Source organism: Toxotes jaculatrix, chromosome 18 (genome assembly GCF_017976425.1).
Source record: "Toxotes jaculatrix isolate fToxJac2 chromosome 18, fToxJac2.pri, whole genome shotgun sequence".
Taxonomy (NCBI): Eukaryota; Metazoa; Chordata; class Actinopteri; family Toxotidae; genus Toxotes; species Toxotes jaculatrix.
This window is the reverse complement of record NC_054411.1, coordinates 3,089,003-3,104,650: the sequence shown is the minus strand read 5'-3', so window position 1 is coordinate 3,104,650 and position 15,648 is coordinate 3,089,003. Positions and strand designations below refer to the sequence as shown.

Below are 15,648 nucleotides of genomic sequence, written 5' to 3'. Positions count from 1 at the left end.
ACTCCCCCCACTAAACTTCACACACTTTCTTTTAGAAAGTTGGTCAGACAGATTTTTTATTGCCCTGAGTCAAAGCCTGTTTTTCCAGTTTCATGTGGACATACTGATGCAACCAGCTAATCCCGGGTAGGTGAACACTGTCTGCGCTGGTGCCATTATTTTCTTACATCAGGACACTTTGGAGTTTATTATCACACTTGTACCATGACCTCTTTTCAAAGGATAAAAAGGAAGCCTCTACTGAAATCATCTTTCTTTTATTTGAAAATGTATTTGTAGTCCAGCAGTGACTTTGCTGATAATGTAGCATGAAACAGATACAGTTTGATTTACTGTACACACACACACATACACATACACAGGTTATTAGATTGAAACCCATGAAAAGTAAGAAAAAGGTAACACATGCATAGTTTGGATATCTGTTGTGTCCATATGATGACTGTAATCGTTCTATGATTGTTGTTATTGTCAGCTCTCGCTCGTGTTCTCTCTCTGAGTGTGAAGTGGTGTTAATTAAACGTGGTGTCACTTTATAACCGTCACCTTGTTCCTCTCTCTGTGACACCGTCTCTTCTTCATCCTTGTTTGCCTCTCCGTCCTCTTTATTAAACAACCACATAAATCCTTCCACCTCTGTGCTCGCCGTGTTCTTTTCACCTCAATCTCTTTTCCCTCTGATGGTAAATATTTTGCTTTTTCCACATCCTCCTGCTCTCTCTCTCTCTCTCTGTCTCTCTCTCTCTCTGCCTGTTTCCATCTCTTCTTCATGATCCTCAGGCCTGTCAGAATGGTAACTCGCAGCATCTGGAGCACCTCCTCTTCTATGGGGCAGATTCCTCCTCCCAGAATGCCTCCGGAAACACTGCCTTGCACATCTGTGCTTTATACAACAAGGTACACACATCTTACCTCTTTGAACATAGAGTATAAGAAAGTAAAATCCAAAAACAAGCCATAAATAACGACCCCACCAACCCCAGCCTCTTCACCCCCCTACCATCCTGTATCAAGACCTCCTCTGCCACGCTGTGCAAAAGCCTCTTCGCTCCAGCTGTGAGGATAAATACTGTTTACCATGCTGAATAAGTTATTCACCTTTTTAGGTTCAGCATCCCGAACCTGAAAATCCTGTCAAAATGTTTGTATCTTCCAGTATGAAAGATAAACTTAGAGCAGTTTCAAATGATTTTTGCCTGAATCAGAATCTAATTCTACATCTTTACCTGAAGTTTTAATATCAGTACATTATTATTATTATTTTTGTAAATGACATTTCTGCCATTTGCGCTTTCCACTTTCACGTAACGTTCTTTCCTTTTCACTCCAATTTGCTATAAAAGTGCATTTAATTTGCAGCAACATGGCAGCACAATGAATATGTCAGAGGACTGAACAGAGCACCATGCTCTCTGTACATGCATTACTACACTGTGCAGTAATTACAGACTTTATGTCTTATGATAAATGTTATTAAATTAATTCACGCTGTTTGTTGCAGGAAAGCTGTGCACGAATTCTGCTCTACCGGGGAGCAAATAAAGACACAAAGAATAACAGTGGGCAAACCCCCTTTCAGGTAATGGCTGTGTAAGTGCCTGGCTGGGTAATTACGAGTGTTGGGCGGTTGTATGGTTTAGTGTTTTATTAACTTAACGTAGCAGAAAGCGCCAGGGCCTAATTTCACTTTAAACCATTACTGTGCTGCGATGCACACACAGGTCCCAGGTGGCAGGAGTGTGTGTGTGTGTGACTCTGTGAGTGCAGAAGAAGCCAGCTGAGACCGTCCTGTTGTTTGTGTTGTTTGTGTAACAGGGAGAAAGCATTAGAATTTGCTATATTGTGCGATGACCTGCACATTTTTTTTTTGTGCAGTGGTGGAAAGAATCATATGTTTTTGTTGTATTATTCTTTTTCAAGAAAACAGCAAATCCATTTGCTTTTGACTTTGTAGATCTCGATACTCTGTAACCCAGATGACTGAGAATCTCCAAAGAACCTGCTGGAATATTATACTTGCATTAAGCAAATGATCTGTAGGTTTATATTAATTATAATCTAAACAGGCCACAGCCTCCTTTCTCTGCGAGTTAAGAGCGCCCCCCAAAATTATGCATTTTTCATGAATGTGATTTAAAATATACAGAAGCATAATGCTTCAGTAAAAGCACACAACACGCAGCTACTTCATTACAACAGAAACATTAACCCACTTCTGCCACCCTTGCATTTTGTGTGTTCATTTTCCATATTACTGTATCAAAAAAGATTGTATGTGTGTGTGTGTGTGTGTGTTTTTATCAGGTGGCTGTCATGTCGGGCCATTTTGAGCTGGGAGAAATTATCAAAAACCACCGGGACACAGATGTGGGTGAGTAGCTGAGGTCTGGTCTGAATTTTTCACATCAGTGTGGAGATGTGTGAGGTTTCTGTTTAGACTAAGCACTAAGCCTTTTATTAACAAACAACAGGGAGTAGTAATTTAAAAAAAGGGAATGTACAGAAGAATTTACTCTAGCAGCATGTCAGTGTGGAGAGGAAGTATAAAGAAATTATTAGTATTATAATTAAAGCATGAAACATGATGTGTAAAAAAAAAGGTGAGAAAAAAAAACAAACAGTGACAAAGAAAATCTGTGATCACACTCACTGTTCACTCTCTGTCTGTCCCATCTCCCTTCACCTCCCAGTTCCCTTTGTGGAGTCTCCAAAGTACGCTCCCCAGAGGCGGGAGAGCGCCCGGACGCTGACAATACCACATCCTCATCCCTTCCTGCGGGCCAACAGCGACAGCAGCATGAACCTGCCGGACTGGATGGCAGTGCCCAACGCCCCGGGAACCAACATCGTCTCCGTGCAGGTGTGTGTGTGTGTGTGTAATTAATAATTCCATTGCACAGGTGGAGGCTTGAGCCGCTGCATCCCAACAGTACGTATGCAAATTATAGGATTTGAAGGGACATAACACAATGGATGACCTTTATCAACCTCTAGTGGTGAAAACTATTAATTGCAACAACTTCATTTCTTGCTTTTTCCCACAAACCATCCAGATGTGTTTTAGTTATTATGAGTAAAGGGGATAAAATAAATCATGAAATCATTGGCTTCCTGTTATCATCTCCTTTACAGCGGTTTATGTGATCATGGTGAGTGATAGATAAACTTCATTATTCATGAAACATTTGTACTCGCATTTAATTATATCAGTGGTGTTTTATGAGTGTTGGTTTTATCATCTGTAAACACTGTGCGCTCTTAAAAGCTCAGTCAGTAAGAGAGTTTTTTTTTTCTTCTCATTAATTAAAGATGTGGAAGTCAGAGAAAGTTAAGTTGACACAGCCACAGGGAAGAAGAGACTGCGGTTAACAATGAACAAACAGAAAAACAGAAAAAATACTAAAGTTTGTGTAACTAATAATCAAACTGTGGAGAACATATTTAAAGTAGGTTTCAAAGTAGAAAACAAACAAACAAACCAAAAAAAAAAACTGACACAAAAATGTGTTGATGGTCCAAGAGCAGCTACTCTTTGCGGAAATGTGCTGGTTTCTTGTACACTAACAGAACTATAATGATAATGCTGTATCACACACAGAACATTAAATGTAGCTTTAATGATCTGAAAACCTCATGTGCATGGATGTAAACTAGAAAATCTCTAACAGGGCAGATGCCAGTGTCATAGTTTGTGCTTACATGACAAATCCTCCCCTCTCTGTTTCTGTCCCAGGGATATAAGCATACTGGTACCCTGCGGAGCTCCAGCAGTCCCAGAGGGGCGAGGACACGTTCCCCGTCCCGAGGGAGGATCGGAGATAAGGAGGACCGGAGCAGGCAGAGTAGGAGACAGGGGTGAGTGGTGGAGACTGAGAACGAGGTGCTGCCGAACACGAACCTCTCCAGATCCTGTTCGCACATACAGGCTGTTGAAAGTGCTTTTGAGACTTTCTGCTGGATGTCTACAGGTCTTTAAAAAAGACCTTTAATGTAACTTAGCTTCCATCACATTTTAGATGGAGTTATTCTACTTGTACTCAAATGGTCTTAACAAGTACTTTTACTTGATATTCGAAGTGCCTTTTGCAGTTCTGTACTGTAAGTCTATACTCACTTATACATCGGTATTTTTACTTAGGTTTAGGATTTTAATACTGTCTGTCCCAATCCCCCTTCTCACCATCCAGAGCTGCCCCTGCCAGCACCACCACACAAACTGCAGGGCAGCGCAGACGCCTCTACAGCGCCGTCCCAGGACGAGTCTTTGTAGCTACTCGAGCGCACTCCGCACAGGGAGAGCGAGAGATCAGCTTCAATAAGGGAGATAGGGTCAAAGGTGAGCACATGAGTAATTTCACTTCATGACAATCTGTGTGTGTGTGTGTGTGTGTGTATGTGCTGGAGCATTATACTGCACTTTGTCTTCCATGTGAGTTGAAAGTGTCTCTGGTTCGGAGTCAGTGTTTGTGATGTTGTTTGGACCTGAATGAAACACAGAGAGCTTTAACGAGCACATTCAGAGATATGCAAAGCAACATTACAGATATTTTTATTATTATTTAATGTAACATGAGCCTACATGTGCAGTAGCTTGTCTCTGTCTGGGGTTCTGGCATAGCCCCAAGTCATTCCTTATAATATGTAAACTGCTGACTGCAGGGGTTTAACCGATTCAGAGGTGAGATTTAATTAACAGCTTTTAAGCTAACACCATTTAGCTAGCTGATAAAGTATTTTGGACACAAAGCCAGATGCTGCATCCCAAGTACATTTACTTATCTACCTAGCATTAGCTAAGTGCTAATGGCAAATATCCAGTGACCACAACACTGTGGCTAATGCTGTCATCCAAAACAAACACAGCCCAGTTATACCACTGGCTTATCCACGTGTCACTGCTAACGTGTTATAACAAACACACACATCCAGAAAACACGGGGCGTGTGATGCCATGTGAGCGTCCCACTGACCTGTTATTCATGGCGACCTGACTAATGTAAATCCAATGCTCACTCTCCTTTTAGATCTGGTACAGCTTTTCTTTGTTTGTTTTCCTCCTGCACGTTGCATGGGCGTGCAGCTGATGACGGCGGTGAGATTCAACCGTTTGGGAAAAGCAAGAGCCAGAAAAGCAAAACAACAAATGAGCTAAAAAATAATAATAATAATTTTTTAAAAAAATTATACAGATGAAACCATCATGATATAACGTGAGCTGTAGAGGTGAAGGCAGAAGGATTTTGTTTGCGGCGTTCACCTGCTTTTGGTTGTTGTGCTACGCTAAGCTAACTTCAGTCCTCTCATCTCACTCCCAGCATGAAAGCAAACAGGAGTATTTATCAAACCATTGCTTTAAACATCAAATCTTGAATAAACAGTGAGTTGACGAGCATTAATAACATCAGTGTGTGTGGACTCAGGGCAGAGGAAGTGTCTTCAGATGAGTGTGTAAAATGGTCATTTCCTAACATGAGTGTAAGGTCTCTATATATGTTTGTATTCAATGTCTGCAGGTATGAATATGTGTGTGTTTGTGAGTGAGTCTATGGTGTCGCCAGGTATGTATGTCTTGGTGAGTATGTAGGAGGTTTGCATGTCCGTGTGTGTGTCCACATTATTTCTTTTCTGTCTGTACAATGTTGTTGTCTTTTATGTGTGTTCATTTCTCACTGGTATCTGTGTGTGTGTTGGTGTGTGTTGTGTTGCCTTTTTCCTGACATGTTGGTCTTTGCTGCCACCCTCACCCCCACCCCCCTACCCTCACCCCTCCCCCTTCCCTCTAGTGCTGAGTGTTGGCGAAGGCGGTTACTGGGAGGGGACGGTCAGGGGTCGCACAGGCTGGTTCCCCTCCGACTGTGTGGAGGAAGTGATGCTTCGAAGCCAAGACAACCGATCAGGTGATCACCACCGGTCGCACACAACACGCTCACAGATATGAACACACACACACACACAGCAGGGTCATCCTGTAAAACACCCAGCATCACCTCAGTGGGAAAAACACACCTTTAACAGGGAGTTTCACATTTACCTGTGAAACAGTCCAAACCCCAAAGATGTATCAAGTCACAGTAACAGAAAAAATCATCACATTTGAGAAACTGGTACTTGGATTAATTTTGAACTTGAACATTTGATATAGTAAAACTGTCAGAAAATTAACTGGTTAATTTTTATTTGTCATTGTCTTAGTTGTAGGCTGCAGGTCTCAGGTTGTAGAAGACAGATTAAATGTGGGTACAATCACGCTGATGTCCCTGTGATTTTTGGGTTTCAGAGAGCCGTGGAGAACGAGCCAAGAGGCTGTTCCGCCATTACACAGTGGGATCCTACGACAGCTTTGATGCTCCCAGGTAAGACACTTAGATGCTCCAGTGCCTGTGTGGTGTGATATTAGAACGAAGTAAGAAAACCTGGGCACCTGAACATATAACCACTACCGTCTCCTGCTGTTGGCCACTGAGCAGCTCTAACTGAGGAAACGAGGGGTTAAGTACTTTGGTAAAGAACGTGATGTGACTCGTCCATCCTCCTACAGGGTGCTGGAATTCAGACCGACAACCTTTTGATTAGGACCCCACTGCTTCACTGTTTAGACGTACTGCACATGCTGGCAGGGGATTTGTTTGTATGGTAACATACTGTAAACATCTATCCAGATAAGATGATTCATGCGGTGATTCATAACTTCCAGTGGGTACTTTGATTCCTGTGATGTGTTGTGTTGTGGGTGATTTCCTGCGGTGGGATGACGATGTGTGAGGTTTCACCGCCTCGGGTCTAGAGGCCGATCCGCCTGCTTTCATACTGGAGTCATCCTCAAAGCAGAGGTTTAGAAGCCGTGTTTTGACTAGTTGGTTTTGATGAATGTAACCTGGGCAGACAGGCTGACTTTTTGTCGCCAGGATTTTAGAGAAAGTTGCTTCCTTTGTGTGTCTGCCTTTTGGCTCTGAGGTGCAGAACCATGTTGCCACCTGATGATTATTACTGCCCTTGATGTCCACACTGTCTGAACTGATGCATATGGATCACTGTGCCGTGGGACTAGTCACAAATAATCCTAGAATAGCAGCTTTAACTTTTAACAGAAGGTCATTATGCTTAATACAGATCATCGTCCGCCTACTGCGACTTAATCAGCATCCGGCCGTACACAGCTATCCCTGCGTAACATTTTACAGTTAAGCAGAAATGAGAAACCAGAAAAAGTTCATATTCCTTTTTTTGAATATAGGCTCTTTGCCGTATCTTCTGGAGGCGACCTGTTGACTCACAGGAGCAGGAAACTCTCCTGTATTGACTTTGGGTGTGTGACTTCTGCTCATTAAGTCAGACTAATATAATGTCATTCCCTTTAATGCCTTGCATCTGCACGATGGCGAGCACGGTGTCGCTCTGAGGCAAACTCATTTCAGTGTCCGGGACTTGGACTGAGCAAAGAGAGAATTATTTACATAGAAATAAAGCCATTATCAATCACATGTATTATTTACGTGAAATCTCCGCCTTTTCCCTCTCTCTTTCCCTCTTTTATCACTCGTCATCATTCTTCATGATTCCTCAGCTCTCTCTGTAAGACCTGCGTTCTTTTCTCTTTATCCCTCCCTCCGTGGTCGCTCCTCTCGCGGTCATGCACACAGCATCATTTATTATTAACGTGCTTTTCATCAGCAGTGACATTTCATGCAAGCGACGCGCTCAGCCGTGCAAACTCACACACACATGTTTGTACACACACCCTAACACACACATCATGGATAATTAAAGCCATGTGTGTGCTGCAGCATAGACGGAGCCCGGGACTGTTTGGCCAGGCAGGCATAGCTGACTCAGAGCCGCCCTCACATGGGCCCACTTTCGCAGCCTTTATCGCTACATGTAATATCTCACCTATCCCTCCTTTCATCCCTCTATATTTGGCCGCATCTCCTGACCATCTCTGCATCCCTCCCTCGCTTTCTATTCATCACTGTATTGCTAACCCCCCTGTACTTTTTAATTTTCTTTCTATCACTCTCTCTCCCCTGTGGTGTCTCCATCTGGAGGTCAGACAGTGAAGGGCACTCTGAAGGGAGAGGAGGGTTGTAGAGCAGGATGAAGAGCATGGGTGAAGGAAGAAAGACATCCCGTGTTTACAAATGGCCGAAAAAAGAGACACGTGTATTATTTGTTTGTTTTTTTTTTTCGTTCAAGCATCAGGGGACCAAAGCCGACTAGAAAAAAAAAAAAGCTGGAAGACAAATGTCCTCTGGCACGTTTCAACTGACTTCACTCTGTCGGTGACCGAGATGAACTTTGGAGGCTCACATGATTCTGGAGATTTTATTTTATGGAAAACAGTGTCAGTTGGTTCATCGGCTGCTTGATCCAACACTTTGGTGCAGACTGAAATAGATGAAAAATGATTTGATGGATTTTCATGCAGACAACCGAACACTTCATGATTAAATACCATTCAGCCTCAGCTGGGCTTTGCGTTTGCTCAGTGGCAACTGTAGCATGCTGACATGTTAGACTATGATCCCTTCCTGGTTAATGTATCTTTTATTTAGACCATGTCAAGTGTTTCTCTCAGCACTGTGTTTTTTAATAGAGGAAAAGCCTCTGAAACAGTATTTAGGTCACAGAAAAAAACAAAGCTGACTGTCTGTTATTTTTTACGTTTGGCAAAATTACTTTTTAACAATGAAAACAAAATGAAACCTCATTCTTCCGTTCATATGTCTACTCTTTGCTCCATGTGACTACAAAGCAGGAATTTTAGTTGTAATGGAAGCAGAGTTTATTTTGTAATTAGCCAATACAAACCAGAAGTTGCTTACCAGATAAAAAAATTAAAGCAAATTAAACAAATGGCCAACAAACAGAGAGATTTTCTGTACGTCTGACATGCCCCTCCACCTCAGATGTCTTTTTAATCAACCCCCGTTTGTCCTCAACCTACTTTACATCTTTCCTCCCTTCTGCTCCTCCTCTTCCACCCATCACAGCCTTTTTTCTCCTTGGGTGGCTTTATTTATATTATTTATACTCCCCACCTTTTTTTTTTTTTTTTTTTACCGTGTACTAAGGTCTGCAACAGCCAAATTCAGGTCACTCAGCCGGGGTGAGACATGCTCTAAATGTCTGGGTGCGATGAAACTGCTGTCAGAATTAGGTGAAAATATTTTCTACAAGTCAAGTCTGTTGTGTAGTGAGCAGCATTTGGTCAGTGGAAGAAGGAAAATGTTGACTTGCAGTGATAATTTATCAGTTTTAGATGTTGTGTGACCTCCCTTTGTGATTGAAGGTCATCACTCATTGCTTACAGTGGCCGAGACACATGCAAATAGATAAAAGAACCTTTTTCACCTCTCTGACAACATTTAGGAAGTTTTTTTTTTAAAAAATCAGCTTTAAACACTTCAGTGACGTTCAAAAGTGAGCTAACTGTTGCTGTATACTGTTTATATTTTTGGAAATATTGTGACACAACTAGCAGCATTAACCTGTTACTTGTGTTCATCAGTTTTTTGTGACCACTGCAAACTTCTGTTGTGTTGTGAATGCATGTCAGTGTTTCTCTGCTTACCTGTGACTTCCTTTGCTGCAGCACGTTTCCTTATGCTGCACGTCTTCTGTCGAATTAGTGTTTTGTCTCTTTTCTCGTGTTTTCTTAAGGTGCAGTCTGTCGCCTGCTGCCACGAAACTAAAAATACATTTAAATAATTTTCACCGGAGTGAATTTACCTCATCTGTTCATTTGCATAATCTTCTGGGATGAAAAACATACATTCTGTGTAGCTGAGCATATACTGACATACAGTATGTTATTTAACAAACTATACATACATTTTAAAAACTATTATTTCAGAGTGTTTTATTGTAGAAAAATATTTCTACTGTTGCTGTTTAAGCTGCGTTTGCTGGAAGTCTAGCTTTGAACTAGCTTGTGAAACACTCTAACATTGTTTATCGAGATGAAAACTATGAACTGATAGTTCATCTGCTCCCTGTGTCCTTGCCACAGATGCACTGAGCAACTCCACACAATCTGTACATGCTGTTGCTCCTCTGCCAGCCCACATGAGACCATTTTTGGGCCAACAGTGGGTCAAATAAGGACGAGCGAGCACGCAGTTTGGAGGAGATGCAGAGCGCCGCGCTAAACGCTGCTGTGGCGGTTTGTTGTAACATAAATAAGCGATTTTCCGTATTTCTCAAACTTGTGTGACTTCACCTTACTTCACTTTTTTTGGCTGAAATTTGCAACAAGGGCATCGAGGTGTGTGTGTTTGGATTTGGCCATTGTACAGCGGATACACAGATGTACACACATACACACAAAAAGCAATACAGGACAGATTAGACAGACATGCACATAAACACAATCATGTGGACCTTCTGTACGTTTGCTCTCCTGCTCCCTTCCCCACCCCCTTCTCTCTCTCTCTCTCTCTCTCTCTCTCTCTTTCTTTCTTGCCCTCTCTCTCACACACACACATCACACATGCATGCACACACACACAAACACAGATACTGTACACACAGAGTCACAGCGGTATAGTCTGACATGCAGGGAGAGAAACAAAAAGGCAGAGGATGAGAGAGGAGAGAGGACAAGAGCTGTGATCGTCCTCAAATGCAGGAGGGAGGCAAGAGGGTGAGAGAGAGAGGGAGAGAGAAAGAGAGAGGGAGACGTAGAGAGGGAAGGAAGGAAGGAGGGAGGGAGGGAAAGTCGACAGAGGACAGCTTCGACATACGTGGAAGGAGGCTCTGACTAAGAGATGATGTGAGTGCCTATTCGAGAGAATCTGTACCTCTCCTCTCTCTTTCTCTCTCCTCCTCCTCCTCCTCCTCTTCCTCCTTCCGCCACTCATCCGCCAGCTGTTTCTCTGTCCTCTCTCCTCTTCCTGTCTGCGTCGATGCGTCTCCTCCCCCCTGGCCCCCCTTTCCCTTTGCTCTACCCTCTCATTCATGCTTTGTTTACAGCTAATGTGAAGAAGTACTGTGTGTGTGTGTGTGTTTGTGTTCATGTTAGAGGCTGGAAAGAAAAGACCAAAAAAAAAAAAAAAGAGGGGGCGGGTGAGGTTAGTTAAGTGTGATGATTTAAAGGCACGTGGGGTCAATAACAGCAGGGGAAGGACAGAAGCAGCAGCAGAGGCTCCAGAAGGATCTGATGTTCTCACATACAAATAAGATCAAATCAGCTTCTTTCAGCTTGTTTTCAGTGTAATATTACATAAGAATATTCTGACTTGTCCTTCATCATGATCTCACATGATGATGATGATGATGATTATACCTTTTCAGTTATTTAAACTCCACGAGCCTCCTACAAACCGACCCCCCTCTTTTTCTTTTGATGAATTATTCCAGATAGGACTGTACTGTACAGCAAAGACTTATCTGAGTCGCATCCGTTTTTTATGAATGGGAAATCATGACAGTGATAGATGCACAGAGTGAATACTATACATATAAACTATAGGAAGTGGGGGAGTGAAGAGAAATGGGTGAAGGGGGAAAGGAGGATGGGGAGAGAGGAGTGTATGCGCTTTTGGTGGTTGTGTGTGAGTTGACTGCGTGAATGCATGTATGTTTGTACTGTGTGTGTGTCTTTGTGTGTGTGTGTGTGTTTGTGTTTGTGCTTGAAGCCCCCTGCAAAGAAACCCAATCACCTCTCACTCTCTCCCTCTAAATTACCTCCTTTCTCTCTCTCCCCTTTTTTTAAGCCACTTTATTCCCCCTCCCTCTCCCCTTGCTCCTCTTCTTTCTCCCTCTCTCTCTCTCTCTCTCTCTCTCTCTCTGTGTCGCAGTCACAGCGAACCATCTCCATCTCTCTCCCTCTCTCTCTCCCTCTCTCTCTCTCCCATTCCTCCTCTCTCTGTCTTAAGTATGAAGGGGCTGGGAGAGCTCGGCCCTCTCCCTCTCCCTTTCCCTTCTTCCATCTCTCTCTCCTCCTCTTCCTCCTCTCCTCCTCCTCCTCTCTCGCGGCTCGCGCTTGCTGCTGTCTCGCTGGAAGACGAGAAGGAGAAGGAGCAGGAGAAGGAGGAGGAGGAGAGGGAGGGGAGGAAATGGCGATGGGGGCATGCGGCGAGGAGGATCTCTCCCTCTCCCTCTCCCTCTCTTCTTCCTGGCCGTCGCTCGGCCCTGTGAATAGGAGCGTCTGGTTCATTTACAGGTACCTGCCATGGCTTTTTATACCCCCCACCCACCCCTCCCTCGCTCTCTCTCTCTCTCTCTCTCTCTCTCTCTCTCCCTCTCTCCCTCCAGTTGCCGGGGGAGATGGGGGGGTGGAGGGAGGGATGCGTGCATGTGGACATCATGGATGGCAGGATCGATGAGATAGATTGACAGATATTGCAACGCATGCTTGCAGACGGATGTGTTTGGTTCAGTGTGTCTGTGTGTGTGTGTGTGTGTGTGTGTGTGTGTGATGTATGTGTGTGTGTCTGTGTGTGCTGCTGCTGCACAGCCCGGTGTATGAGCAGTGCAGCCGTTCTGTGTTTCGCTGTGTGAACATGTGTGTGTGTGGCGTTTCCTTTCTCTCTGCTTTGAATCGCTCTCTGAACAAATGTCCTCTGGCAGCGCTGCACCAGCAGAAGTGATGCTTGCTGCTTTTACTGATGTGCAGTTTGATTACATGTTTGTGTGCATGCATGCCTATGTTTGTGTGTATATACGTGTGTGTGTGTGTGTATTCTGTGTGCATGGATGATGTGTTTGTTATTGTCGATCAAAACACGAAGGTATGACAGGCAAATGTCTCCTCCTCTGTTGGCTGGTTGATTGCATGTGTTCTTGTGCCTTGCGTGATGTGTGGCATTTCTTTATGTTTACCTGTGTGTGCATGTGTGTGTGTGTGTGAGAGAGAGAGAGAGAGAAAAAGAGAGAGAGAGAGAGAGAGACCGCCGACAGAATGGAAGCAGTGCACGGTGAGGCAGTTTTAACGATGCAGCATGCATGACAAGTCCCAGCTTCTCTCTGACACCTCTATGGAAGCCTGCTTGACCAAACCTGGTTACTGCCGTGGCTTCCTGCGTATTTAGTATGAGACGCACTGTGCACTGTGCTGGATGGTCCAGCTCCGTCACTTGTATCTGAGACACTGATGACAACACTGGGCCGCTGATGCTGAGGAAGCAGCACTAACTGACACTGTCACTGTGTCCCAGTTCAGTGGCCCCTCTGAAGGATGCAGCACACAAAGGTGGACCTGAGCAACTGAACCTTCAGGTTCAACCTTCTGAACCTGAACCTCTTCCTCTTTAAACTAGATGCCGGAGCCTCACTGAGACTAAAACTAATTGTGTATACAGGTGTCGACTTTTAAAGAAAACAAGTTTGTTGCATGGAAATTGCTCTCAAACTCTCAAAAAAGTGTAAATACGAGCGATAAACTGTTTAAAGTTTAATCCAAAGTTGCACTGGAAGTTTAACAAGAGCATGATGGACACTTGGTAAACCATGTTCATCAAGCTGCTAACTAGTATAATGTGTTTATTTCCTGCTTCCATGATTTACACCTGCACTAAATTCTCTTTGTCTAGTTCCTGTAGTATTTTTATTACTGACTGATGAATATCTGAATACGATTACCTGCTGATGTGAGTTTACATGTGGTGGAGGATCACCTGTGCACTCCAGTAAACAACTGACCAGCTCACAGTGGACTGGGCGGACTGGGGGACACTCTGTGCTTCTAAAGATAGAATGGTTGTGAGCAAAAGTTGGCTGCATTTCTTCTCAGCTGCACGCGGAGGAGCTTTTGAACTGGGACAGGCCTTGTTAGCCCGTGTAGCCACGCACTCGGTCCAGAAATCTGGACTTCAGAGGACGCAGCCAGTGAAGTGGGACACAGCTAATGCCACTTAAAGTTGATGACATCCTCGCAGACAGCAGAGCCTGAGCTAGTAGCTGAGTTAGTAGCAGCTCCTCACACAAGCTCAAGCAAACACAGACACCCTGAGTGAGCATGGGATGAGTAGTACGACATATGACAGTTAGGAGCTGACAAACCTTCCAGTCACCAGCTCTTCATAAAACAAAAAAGGTTTAAAAGGCTCGATGTGCATCGATGCACCGGTCCTCAAAGCTCTGATCATGCAAAAGCTGCACTTCCCGCTGCTTTGCTGTGACCTCTCCTAATATTACTTGCTGGTTTAATAGAGCTGGCTAACAGGCAGTTATAAGGCACCATTTATTTAGAATAACCTAAAAAAGTCAAGCCCATTACTCCAGAGCTTGTTATTTACCCCAGTGATGGATGTAATTGTTCTTCAAGGGTCATTTGTTAGGCTTTTTTTTTTTTTTTTGCGTAGTCCCTCATATAAAAGTTGCATAAAACGAGGAAATTTCCTGCAGCATGAGCAGAACTACTGATCATAAAACCCTGTCAGTGGGAAAACAAGTGCAAAAATATGGTTTGCTGTTAGTGCTCAGTTTCCTGAGCTGTTTTTGTAGTTTGTTGCCTGCACACAAGCTGAATTCCCAGCTCAGCGAATGAAGGAATTCCAGTGACCTGTTGCTTGTGTTGCCTGCAGGGACAGAGCAGAGCTACAGGGTGAATCTGATGTGTGGCTCTGCATTTACCAGTATCTGATTTAACCAATTTAAATCTGAGAATTTAGATTTTAGGGAAAGTACTCGTTGTTTAAATGACTTTCACCTGCTGCCAGCACAGATTGTTTGAATTAAACATCTGAAACATCTAAATCCATCACAGCTTCCAGGAAACAAAACTACAGTGTTAATCTTTCAGGTTTATCAAACAGCAATCAATATTCCTTACTCACCCCTTACATATTATTTGTGTGAATGTGTTTTTATGTACTGTCCGTTCATTTATTCACTTGTCTCTTCAGAGCGTGTGAGGTCTGGGCTGGGCAGCTGAAATGGACAGAAGAGGACGAGAATAACAAAGAGACAGAGTCTTGGCAGAGACAGAGAGGCTCTCACAGCCTGTGGAGAGCGTGATGCACTCAGCAGACTGAATGAACATGATCATGAGGGGGAAATTAGATTAGATTAAAAAAAAATGAGTGAATGAGTAGAAGTTTGGAGAACGGGAGAGGAGAGCTGAGATAAATCCAAGTATGGAGTAGGCGGGGCCACGAGGATGGTAAAACGTAAAGAGAAGAAGAGCCAGCGAAGAGTGAAACAGAGAGGGATGAACAGATGGAGTGGGCTGGGACTATTTTGGTGCACGATGGGATTATCAGCATGTGGTTACAGTATGTTATAGCTGACATGGCATATATACCTCTGTGACTCACTGGCTAACTGACTGAATGGCTGTTTGGATGGCCTTTCCATTCATAACAAGAGTCCATGATACCAGAGAGGCGCAGCTGTTTTTTATGAGTGTGTCCGTGTGTGCGATGAGTCGGACGGCTCATGTTAGTAGGATTGTGGATGTTTTCCTGTACATCCCCACCGGGCAGAGGCCCTGGGGACCAAGGGGCCAGGGGGCCTCTGTTTGACTTGAATCTTAAGGTTTCTTGACCATAAAAACACTCAGAATGACCACAAAGAGACAGAAAACCACCACAAAAGGGAAGCAGAGGTCACGTCTGAGATGATTAAAGGGAAAGGAAAGAATTCTGCTGAAAAAAAAATTGTACTAATTTTTCCTCTAATCTTTGCTTCTTTGTGAATTAGTGGATT

At 43.7% G+C, this 15,648-nt stretch overlaps 1 protein-coding gene across 1 annotated transcript in view; it reads left to right on the top strand.

Annotated features, from left to right (window-relative positions):
• The window catches only part of shank1 (SH3 and multiple ankyrin repeat domains 1), a 44,778-nt gene that overhangs the window by 15,975 nt on the left and 13,155 nt on the right, over positions 1-15,648 (top strand). Inside the window, exons 7-14 of the mRNA XM_041062041.1 lie at positions 781-897; positions 1,502-1,579; positions 2,305-2,371; positions 2,691-2,860; positions 3,734-3,855; positions 4,188-4,336; positions 5,784-5,897; positions 6,278-6,353. Of these exons, the coding sequence (XP_040917975.1) occupies positions 781-897; positions 1,502-1,579; positions 2,305-2,371; positions 2,691-2,860; positions 3,734-3,855; positions 4,188-4,336; positions 5,784-5,897; positions 6,278-6,353 (893 nt within the window). The remainder of the gene's footprint in view (positions 1-780; positions 898-1,501; positions 1,580-2,304; positions 2,372-2,690; positions 2,861-3,733; positions 3,856-4,187; positions 4,337-5,783; positions 5,898-6,277; positions 6,354-15,648) is intronic.